The sequence below is a fragment of the Silurus aristotelis genome (genome assembly GCF_946808225.1).
Source record: "Silurus aristotelis genome assembly, chromosome: 8".
Taxonomy (NCBI): Eukaryota; Metazoa; Chordata; class Actinopteri; order Siluriformes; family Siluridae; genus Silurus; species Silurus aristotelis.
The window spans coordinates 27,739,231-27,750,789 of NC_139581.1; the positions used below are offsets into that span (position 1 = coordinate 27,739,231).

Genomic DNA, 11,559 nt, shown 5'->3' on the forward strand with positions numbered 1-11,559 from the left:
CACATTTTATGTTCAGGGTTACTGCAGGTTTCAACAAAGTCACGTTTAAGACTTTTGAAATTTAAGACATCAAACACACACATAAAACACACACATAAATACATTGTTAGCAACTGGCTTTAACAGAGCCCTAAATGAAACTCTTTCAAGCCAAGTATTGCTAAACTTGCTCTTCCCCCATAGGTGAAAAATAAAATCCGTTTTACGTCTGTGGTTCAAGTCGAGAAAGATTTGTGCATATAACAGAAATCTGATTGGCTGTTGCATCTTGGTCTCATTTGTATTAATTTTGGACTAGCAAAACTAAAAACATACCCAAGGAAAAAAAGACCTGTAAATATGTCCTAGAACAGCGAATTTAAGACTATTTTTAAAGGCCTAAAATGTGACTCCACAGAAACCCTGTAGTTTTAGACTATACGGACAAAATTCTTTGACACCTGACCGTAAGATTGGTGTGATTTCTAAACATCCCATTCCACACCCAGTCCCCATTTGCTGTTATAATTACCTCAACTCCTCTGGGAAATGTCCTTCTAGACTTGTGGAAATTTCAGGCTAGTGTTTCCAAAGACATCCTATACAATTGTGTGCCTCCAACTTTGTGGTAACAGTTCAGAAAAGAAAGTCAGGTGGGCCAATACTTTTGTCCATATAGAGTACATTTAGCATCCTGAATCGAACAAAAATCTATTTACTTATGTAAAGCATACATATGGCTAGATAAAGCAGGCGTCCAAATACTTTTGTTAACAAAACGAAGACAATACCAATGACCAAATCAGAAATGATGCCACGACAACAAGCTGTAGAAAAAAATGACCATTTATTGTGATGCAAAGTAAAAATCAGTTCAAAAATCTTTTTTTTTTTCCCTGACCAGGATTGATCCAATTGTCTTTCTTTTGGCTCTGGAAAAACATACTGTTATATTAATATTGACAGGAAAAAAAAATACATACAATCAGCCATTTGATACAGATCTTCCAAAGTTTTGGAACAGCACTGTTCAATTCTTTTGTTTTGATTATACACTACTTTCGGGTTTGAGATCGAAAGATAAAGACGATGAACTAGAATTTAAGCTTAGCTTTAATTTCCTTATATTTCTAACCTGGACGTGCAATCTAGTTCGAACCCACCGATTTCTCACGTGATCAAAAATATCTAGACATGTGACTGACAGGTGTTTAGTACCCTAGCTCGGCTACTTAAACCTTCTATACTATATTGCCAAAAGTATTGGGTCACCTGACCTTTCCTGTGGATCTTTTCCAAACAGTTACCACCAACCTGGAGGCGCTCAATTGTGCAGGACGTCTTTTAGATGCACTATAATGAGAGTTTGACTTGAACTTGGAAACCCAAATCTGTTTCAGCATGGTGATGCACAAAGTGTGCTCCTTGAAGATCTGGTGTACATGCTTTGGAGAGGCTCTTGAGTGTCCTCCTATAGAGCTCTGATCTCATCCCTACTGAACACCTCTGGGATGAATGTGAACGCTGACTGCACCCCAGGTCTTCTCACCTTCATCAGTACCTGCCATTCTTAAACACCCTTGTGGCTGATAAAGACAAATATCCCTACACCCCCCAAAATCTAGTGGAACATCTTCCCAGAAGAGTGGAGGGAATTATGAGCTAATTGGGACTAAATGTGGAATGCAATGCTCAGAAATCACATACCCTACCCATGACTAGGTGACCCAATACTTTTGGCAATAGTGTCTCTCATTGTTGTTCAGTTAATGTTTCATTTTAATTCGCTTAACATCACTAGATCTAAAAATACACCATAAGCAAAAGAATGTCCAGGTTTCCGTTTCCAATACTTTTGGAAGGGACTGTACTTTTGTATGCGACAATTCATTAATGAATGCCCAATAAGGAGAAGATTTACTGCAAGGTACAGAGTGGGGATTACGCTTTCCTCAGGGCCGTGTGATGCTTTCTGTAAATATTGAGAATCCTGTAGTGCTGTACAGTGTATAGACTGGAACTGATGACAACGTGATGAACTGACATATATTAGTAAAGTTGTTAGATTTGGAGACGAAACGGTCCTTGGTCGTGCTCCTGATACTAATTTAAAAGACTCAACTCAAAAGAAAAAAAGTCACAGCAGTGTTGTAAACAGAATATTATACAATAATAAAGGCTCAGATAAAACCCTTAGCGGCAGATTATAATACTGTGCTGCAGGTTGCCAGTCACGACAATGAAACGTTCCCTCCTTTACACGATAACGTGAACATACTTCCAGTTTTTGTTCATTTGCTGTTTTTAGATGGCTGACGGCCTCATCGTACTTACAACAAAAACATTTGAAAATGTCGCAAAGGAAAAAAAATACAAAGTTCAATTACAATTCATCAAAAGAGGAGGTCTGTGTACATTGCATTCATTAGTGAATGAAAAGTAAAGAATAAAAATGGTTTAAAAAAATCTTTTTTGGATAAAAATTGCTTTTTTCAATACTAGTGATAGAAGATAACTGATTGACCATCAGCACGTAATCAATCAGTGGCCTCAACCAACCTTCTGGCTTCCCCCTGAGAAGTTCATATACGAGGTGGTATCAAAAAGTTGACAGACTTTTACAAGAAAGTACTTCATTTATCTACATTTAAACGATACCATCTTCAAAATATTCCCTTTGCACAGCAATACAGCGCTCCCAGCGTTCCTGCCGCTTCTGGATTGTGTCCTGGAAGTCGTCTTTTCAGAGTGCGTCAATCGCCTTCTGCGATTTGCACTAGATCTCCGATGTCCAAATGGTGACCTGTGAGCTGGACCATCATCTACAAGAAGAGGGTGAAGTCCGCAGGCGTGTAGGGTGACATGCCGATTGTTCGCTGACGGTCATCATGCACAAGTTGCCTAATGGTTTGGGCATTTTTGGGGGATACGTAGAATTTCACGTTTGTACTTTGTTCTAACTTGCCGCCAGAGATGTCAAACGTATCCTTCACTCAAGTAGAAGTACAGATCATAATATATTGATATAAAATAATTTTTAAATGTTGTTACCTAATGAATGTATCCAGGCTGAACAACCACCATATAGAACACAAGCAGAGAAATGATGATAATCAGGTAATCAGGAATGTCTCCACGTTAACCCCATACTTCTTGTTCCCTTCTGCCTTGCTTGTTGTTAGCTTCGTTAACTAGCCTACATCTGTGATGTGTAGATTGAAAAAGCCACCCAATGAAATCGATCATGTCACCAAACAAATTAAAACTTAAGAAACGAGCCTGGTTTCAAAATGTACGAAGGATAAATTTCAGATGTGTGTAAAAAATATATGAAAGTGATAAGTGATGATAAAGTGATACCAGAAAAATCTACTCAAGTACAGTTACGAAGTATTTGCACTTCATTACTTCCCACCTCCGCTTGCTTTCCTGGTGAAACCGTGTCAGAAAAACACCAGCTGGCGTCATCAGTCTCGAAACGTTTTGATATCGTATGTTGCTCTAGTTTTTATCATATTATTTATCATTTGCCCAAATGGCTCCAAAGTGGCTTTCCTGCTAAGAAAAGACCTCCAGTCTACAATCCTATTTAATATTGTGAGAGTTCAATGATTACACTCAGTGATTAAACAAACTCCATAGGTCATTTTCTCATTCTTGTGTGTGGTAAGAAGAAGCCTTTTCTAAAAGAAAGAAAAAAAAAAAACAACGAACGAAGGCATCCGAATCAATTTGGTTTTCCAATCGAGAGTCAAAAAAATAAATAAATAACGGATGCAATGTACACGGACAACATGATGTGCTTAGGCTTCAATTATTAAAAGGAACTGTTCTGATTAAGACATTTGATCCCTATTCAGACAACAGTATTACAAGGGCGAGTCGGCTTCATGTCCTCCTTTACTTAGACGTCTTTCATGATGCGATTTCAATCCTGATGGCAGCGTTTTACGCCCCTCACCAACCATGAAGGTTTGAATCAATTCCGAGGTGTTTAAGTGTGAAAAGGCTCTTGCTAGTTTTGTGTCTCAATGCTGTATTACTTCAGCACAAACTATCTACACTAAAAGCCAATGGGCCATTGGTGAATCACCATGTTTGACAGAATCATCCAAGCTAAGAAATCGGCCTTGTGAAATATAGCAATCTGTTCTGGGACATTTTGAAAAGCTAATACATTCTAAATAGGGTGTTAGCAGATGTAATTTATTGCTTATATTATACCAAGTGGAGTTTTGGTTTGTGTGTAGATCTGGAGTATTTCTTGATTTTAGCTGGATTATTATTTTATGTTGCTATTATATACATTCAGGAGACATGCTTTATGGGACATTTCGCAGCATTAAATTTTCAAATTTGCATTCAAACATGTAGTCTTATATAAAGGAGCCATCAGGAAAAAAAAAGAAGCATTAGCTGCCAATGTGATGTCTGCTTCTCGACAAAACATAAATGGTGCAATGATTAAATTTGATACGGCTGAATGAAAGGGACGACTCCCAAACATCATCTTAAATAAAATCACACCTTATTTGCCCTTCTGGTTTGTCGGTCTCTTTCCACGGTGTCCGTCTTTCGTTTCCGTCTCTTTTCTTTGCCTTGTTTCTCCAGGGCTGTTCTAATACGTGCTAGGATGTGTTTTTTGGGGAACTTTAAAGTGGTGCACCCAAACTGGCTCACTCCGCCTGTATCTCCTGGTAGTTTCTCGCGTCTCTGGACCCAGCTCCGCCAGCCGGGTTTCCAGCAGTACACACTGTCATAAAACCTTGAGCCATTCTCACCACCTAACACATAAATCCTACGCTTCCACCTAGCAACGCCTGCAGCAGCTATGCGCCGTGGCAGACCTGGAAAAACAACCGGACTGGGAGCACGGTCACTACCTCCACCTCCCATTCTCTCGACTCCGGCCACGGCGTCCCGGTCAGTCCCCACCGCCCTTCCTTCTCGGAAAAACAATACTCGCCCTGTGGCGTCAAGTGGTTCCAAATTTGTGTAATTGCCGTCCAGAAATTTCGCTGCGTCACGCATGTACCCGCCCACAGCGCACACTCCTCCACGTACCGCTACTCCTCCAGCAAGGCAGGTGGCACCGGAATCGAGGCCGATGCGATTCCAGGTCCTTGTACCTGTGTGGTAGATGAGCACACCAGCGTGAACCATGGCCCGGTTGTGCTCCAGCGTGGCGCCTCCGAGCAAGTACAGTCGGCTTCTTAATGTGGCACAGGCAAAAGAGCGCAGCGGCAATGGCAAACGTGGACCCGGTGCCCACGTTAGCGTGGTAAGGTCGAAAGTTTCACATGTATCAAGAAGAGCTGAGCGATTGCAGCCACCCAGGGCATAAAGAAAGTTCCCTGAGCCCAGGAAGCCGAACATGGCGCGTGGCTGCTCCATGGATGGCCGAGATATCCAGCGGTCCAGCACAACGTCGTACTCGTGCATTGACGAAGAAACCTGGCCTGTTCGTAAAATGCCACCGGCTACAAAGAGCCGGCCACCAACGGCCGTGCACCCAGGGCACAGCAAAGAGCCCAGAGCTGAAAGTTTCTCCCACTTGCCTGTGCGTGGGTCAAAACAATCCACCGTGTAGTCACACTCTCGTAAAGCCTCGTCCTCTCGGGGCTTAAGGTCCACACAAACAATCTTTTTCTCCAGCATGCCTTCCCGGGGCCTTAGAGGACCTCCCATACCCTCAGTGCCCGCCCTCGGGCCAAGCTCTTTGCTCAGCCGCCTGCTCTCCTCAGGAGCCAGGAGACCCGGGCGCAAGTGACGAAGCAGTGCAGGCATGTGGACATAACGTTCAGCGGGCCGGTGCTCAGCCCAGCGCCGTGCCGCATTGTACACCTCCTTCTCGGATTCCACGCCAAGCCGGTCTGACTCCAGGAGGCTTCCCAGGGTACCCGGGTCCAGCAGAAGAAAGTCCCGCTGGCGTGCCACGCGAGGAAAATGCTGAGCCACCAGCCGCAAAGAGGCTCTGAGCAAAAGCTGGTCATGGTGTGAGCGTGCCAGAGAGTACATACCCAAACAATTTTCCACAGAAAGGTGTTCGAAGAGGAACCTGAAGAAACAAGAATGTGTGGGGTTTTTTTTTTTTTTTTTTTTTACTAATTCTGCATATGGAATTTTGTTACATTACACAAACAAGCAACGGTATTTTATCAGTTGAACCTATACATAGGTGTACTTTTTAACTTACTTACTCTGGTGCATCTGTTTACAGTGTATCGGCTTCAATCTAATTTGTTTTTGGGTCAAACAACCCCAAAGCTTCTGCTCTGATTCAGACTTGCGGAAATGGACAGTGATTACATTCATGGTCACATCTTTAAAAGGAAAAACAGATGAAATACTTTTATGTGTCACCTGGAACAAAGATTCTGCAAGGGCATGACTTGAAGACGATTGGCCGCCACGAACAAGTCCTCTGCCGTGTCAAGACTGAGCCCTGCTTCTCCTGTGTAGACGAACTGGATAACCGTCTCCATGACTGAAGGAGTCACCTCCTCCAGACGGATCTCGGTCAGACGAGATTCTACCAAGGGGCTGGTAAACATGGCACGGAAGTATGGACTGACAGCAGCCAAGAGAACTCTGCGAAGAACACATTGGAAACGCTAGACCACAGGATTTTGTGATAAATCATACATTCTGAAAATCGGTTAGCCGTATAATAGTTCCTACTAATCAGAGAATTGCATTACTGGGCAGTTGGACTTTATGAAACATGCTGTGTTTTTTATTGGCCTCAGGACCTACCTCATGCTTTCATGTCTGTAATGTTTCAAATGCGAGTAGGAATGTGAACGTGCAGGGTTCTGGATTGAGCAATGTTCATAAACTATTGTATCATGAGCTGAGTTTTTCTAGATTTACTTCACATATATGGTTGTATTCAGAAATAGTTCCTTCTACCAGAAAACATCTGGTGAAACTTTGGGTGGCAAATTGATGCCAATGTTGGACAGCGAGAAACAAAGGTAATTAAAAATCCCAGATAAAGTCATCAGTTCAACTTCATGCATTCAGGTCAAATTGAAGTCGATGCCAAGTAGAGTCGATTCAGTGAAAAACCGAACGCTTTGGAGTCGATTCCATCATCTTGCATTGAGTACTTTAGTTATCTTGGTTTGTGTGGCTGTTCCAGTCATACGTGGTTCCTCCCCAAATTGTTACCACGAAGTCAGAGGCACACAACCGTTAAAGACTTTGGGTGCGCTAGCCTAGCATTACATTTTCCCCTTCATCTGAACTAGAGGACCCAAACCTGTTCCAGCATGACAATGCAAATGGAAAAACTCCCCTTGCCCTCTGACCTCAACCCTGTTCAGCATCTTTGGGATGTATTGGAACACTGACTGCAACCCAGGCCTCCTTGCCTCACCTACATTAAATTTTACGAACACCCTAATGACGTTAAAATCTAGTGGAACATCTTCCCAGAAGAGAGGAGTTTCTTATAACCACAAACGGGGACTGCATGTGGAATCGGATGTCCAAAAAGCACATACAAATCTTATGGTTAGGTGTCCATGAAGTTTTGTCCAAATAGTGTATTATACTCGTGTCATGCTGGGTTCGCGGCCCGGGGGTTGGGAACCACTGGTATTAGTGCAAGTACGCATAGTTAATTAGGGTCTGTCTTTATCTGCATTTGTTAATTACACCTTGCAAGAAATAAATTTTTTTTTATTACATTTACTCCTTAATGAAGAGAAAATAGTCAACAGATCAATATCATGTAAAATAATCGTTAGTGTTTATGATCAGAATCTGAATATGAACAGTGGTTATGTACAGGTTTTAGCAGGCGTACCTGTGGCACATGACCTTCTTTCCTTCTACTAAAAGAGTGACATCACACAACTGCTGAGCATCAAGAAGTTGCTTTAAACCTTCGAGAGAAAAAAAAACAGAATGTGAGTGTTCATTCATAAGGAAGCAAATCGGATGTTACAAGTATGGAAACAGCAGGTATTTGAAGTTTTTTGAGACACATTCATGTTCATTTCGTTTCCATTAAATGACTAGAAGAACGTTCTGTGGACATAGGAGTCCAAATTTGAAATGTTTGCTCTAACAGAAAACTTTTGCAAGACGGAGTACAGGAGAGAAGGTTTCCATCCTCCTGTTATCACTAATAAAAACGGAAAGACCTCTGGCCTGAAGACGTTACGAAGAACTGCCACTGGAGGCTCCCTACGTAAATGTCAAGTCTGCAAAAATGAGCGGTTACTATGGTAACAATAAAGTACTAACATGGGCACACTTGCTCTCAGAAACTTAACACCCTCTGACCAATCAGCATCGAGAAATCCCATGCAATTATTCAACAGATATCCCAGTAGCTTAGTGGTTAAGGCATTGGACATTGGATCTGAAGGTTATGAGTTCACATCCAAGCCACACAAAGTTCCACCAAGGCCCTTAACCGCATAGTTGCCAGGATAAGATAAATGTAAATTGCTGTAGATAAGGGCATCTGCCAAATGGAAAAAATATAAATGTAGTGCCCAATCGAGCGCCATGACGACCACCGTGTGGGCGAGGTTGGACTCGAAGAACCTGGTGTCTTGCAAAAACCCTGACGTCCTCAACCGAATATCCACCTGTTGGATGGGACCAGAACAATGATTGCTGCAAACCTCCTCATCCAACAACGGTAGGACCTTTGGATGTGGTCCACAATCTTCTGTCTAGGTTGGCATTCTCACCCTGAGTAATGTACTCGCCCAGCGGAGTGGTTGTGTCGTCTGGAAAGTCCTCCTCCTCAGAGTCGCTGTCCGAGAGGGGCTCGCCACCGCCGCTGTCAGCGTCCTGCCATGGCTGCGGCCTCCACGTCACCTTCCCACATTTAACCGTATTCATCTGGGAGACAAACCGAAAACAAAAACATGGTCATGAGAAACATGAGAAACTAGTCATCACCAAATAGGGCGTCTTTATTCTGATTGGATTAGAGGTCGTACGTGTGGTCATTTTGACTTTGTGACGTCAGAACGACCTTTTCTAACATACAACACATTCTTACCTTGCCCTGTAAACGTGTGTGTGAGTGTGTGTATGAGTGAATCGTATCCGAGTCTCCAGTGATAAACTCCAGTGGAGATTAAGAAGAGTCATACGCGTTGGCCGGCTCCCCTCCCAGACGCCATCCTGCGTCCCTGAGCCCCGGATCAAACCGCTCCTCACGCTACCATGGACATCCACAGGCGTTCCCGTGGATCCTGACACATCTCAGTGTCTGTCCACTGTTGGCTCCAGGAAATTCACTAAGAAAAACAAACCAAACCACCAACTTCTGTAAACGCGCACACACACACTGACTCAGACTCGCACACACACAATATTAACACGTGTAATGATAATTACTCGCATTCGGCCACATTATTCCCCCTGCTAGTTTCTCTGTTTTAGCGCTTTCCCTAGTCCGCCATGCCGGGATTATTTTCCTACCCGTTTTACGTTTACTCTTCCTGCTTCCTTGCGCTCTTGCGCCACATGACAAGAGACTCACCCAATCAGCAGCGTCCATTTGATCAGCCGGCCAATGCGAGTCACTGAACTAACCAATCACTGAGCAGAGAGGCGGGACTTTCCAATACAGGTGAGGTCAAATTCATAAATAATCGCGATCCGGAAAAATATTAGAATCACTTCCGGTTTCGCAGGGGAAACGTGTGTACGTTTTTTTTTCTCTCCAATATATTATTTATTTATTTATTTGCAGTTAAATATACATTTTTAAACATCATGTTAATAAAATAATTTCTTGAAGCTGGACATAAAAAACGCTAAAGAATCCATAGCGCCGTTGGCGATGGCAGGAAGTGACAGCGATATCGCGCATGTGCAAAACAAATTGCGACACTGCGCTAACTCGTTTCTTTTTTAATACCTTTTGCATTTGTATTTTCAACTTTCATTTAAAACCAAACCAAACAAAATACAGTGGCACCGCGCTCACGGCGGAGACTAAACAAACCTGAGGTCCGCCACTTTAATACGTCCTGAGGAAACTTGAATTTGAACAATGTTCTAAACAGAAAAACGATCGCATTTGGTACACGTGTGCACCGAACCGAAAGCCCTGTACCGAAAAAGTTCTGTACTAATACATGTACCGTTAAAGCCCTAATGGAAACCTCACATTGTTATTTCATATGGACTTATCTAGAAAATATGATCCTTCACACCACCTTTTTACTCTTTATCTCTTACCTTTTTTGATTTGCCTCATTTTTATAGTTTTAATATGTTTTTCTAACACAAGCACATCATGACAAATACCTTGTACACGAAATCCACAATTCTTGGTTTGACAGCATGAAGATCCATGAAGTTAGTGAGCATCTCAACGATGCATTTGGACTGTAATTATTATCAAGTTACAATGGTTTAGGACCGCAGTTTGCATGAACATTAAGGGATGCGTATCTCCATATCTGAGGCCGATGCGATTCGCATCTCGATACATAGCCGACGATACGAGACGTTAAAGACACGCGAAGCAGCTACCGATTCGATACGATCCGATTAAACACAATTAAACACATTTCTTTGGTTCACACAAACAGCAAATCGCCAATTTACTTAGATTTAGAAAAGACTATCGTTTTTCAATCGGTCCAAAAAGTCCACAAGATGTGGACTGGACAGATAATACTGAGGAATTTATAAGAAAGGACAGAGCAGACTCTTTCTGCTGAAGGTCTTCTGGAGTGCAGGGAAAGCTACTGAAGACATGTTTAGACTCTGTGGTGGCCTCAGCTATCTTCTATGGTGGTGCAGCAGCATCTCTACTGCAGACCGGAAGATATTGGACAAGCTGATCAGGAACTCCAGTTCAGTCCTGGGGATTTCTCTGAACACTGGACAGGAGGTGGGAGAAAGGAGGATGGTAGCTAAACTATAATCATTGCTGGAGAACGGCTCTATGGAACGGCTGTATGGAAGAGTTTCATCTCTGAGCAGCTCCTTCAGTTACAGACTGTTACATCCTAAGTGTCTAAAGAAGCGTTACAGAAGGTCTTTTGCTTCCAGTAAACCAGTTGCCAAAATACACAAGATTTTTATGTAATAAAAAGAATTTAAAACATATGTTTGATAGCGTAATGACCTATTCGTGGTCTCTTTTTCTTCTTTTGTATTTATACATTGTGTTGTATATACTGTATTATGTTTCTACTTTTTGTTATATATATTTGCACATTTCTTTTTCTTTTCTGCTGTAACACAAATTTCCCCACTGTGGGACGAATAAAGGGATATCTTATCTTATCACGATAAAATAAAGTCAGAATTGCGAGAAATAAAGTTTAGGCAAACTTTTTTTTAATTTTTTTTTTAATATGGCTTCCAAAAACCACCACAACTGGCCGGACTTTGCAGACCCCTAGACCCGGAGGATCAAGACTTTTTTTTTTTTTTTACATTCATACCCAGTCATTTGTGGTACTATACAATAATGATGATGATGATGGAGTAAAAGAAGAAAGTCCTGATTTGTAATGCACAAATATAACAGAAAAAATAGACTAAGTCTAATTCTGGTTCTTATCCTGGCTCCCATAAGAGAAGCCA

At 42.1% G+C, this 11,559-nt stretch overlaps 1 protein-coding gene across 4 annotated transcripts; it reads right to left on the reverse strand.

The window, feature by feature from the left end:
* Positions 1 to 807: 807 nt before the first annotated feature.
* Positions 808 to 9,567, reverse strand: LOC310730097 (kelch-like protein 40). 4 transcript variants are annotated; one of them, XR_014534730.1, is made up of 6 exons: positions 9,008 to 9,466; positions 8,691 to 8,844; positions 7,793 to 7,871; positions 6,343 to 6,570; positions 1,687 to 6,037; positions 808 to 1,472 (listed from the first exon to the last, which is right to left on the reverse strand). XR_014534730.1 is itself a non-coding variant. In XM_083548883.1 (6 exons), exons 3-6 carry the CDS (start codon positions 8,842 to 8,844, stop codon positions 4,501 to 4,503), a joined length of 1,998 nt encoding a protein of 665 aa, XP_083405009.1. In that variant the 5' UTR covers positions 9,008 to 9,248; positions 9,433 to 9,567; the 3' UTR covers positions 808 to 4,500. The 4 variants fall into 4 exon arrangements, 3 of the variants coding, with proteins under 3 accessions (XP_083405009.1, XP_083405008.1, XP_083405007.1); XM_083548883.1 differs by having other exon boundaries at positions 808 to 6,037; positions 9,008 to 9,248; positions 9,433 to 9,567; XM_083548882.1 differs by having other exon boundaries at positions 808 to 6,037; positions 9,008 to 9,248; positions 9,349 to 9,466.
* Between the last annotated feature and the right edge of the window lie 1,992 nt (positions 9,568 to 11,559).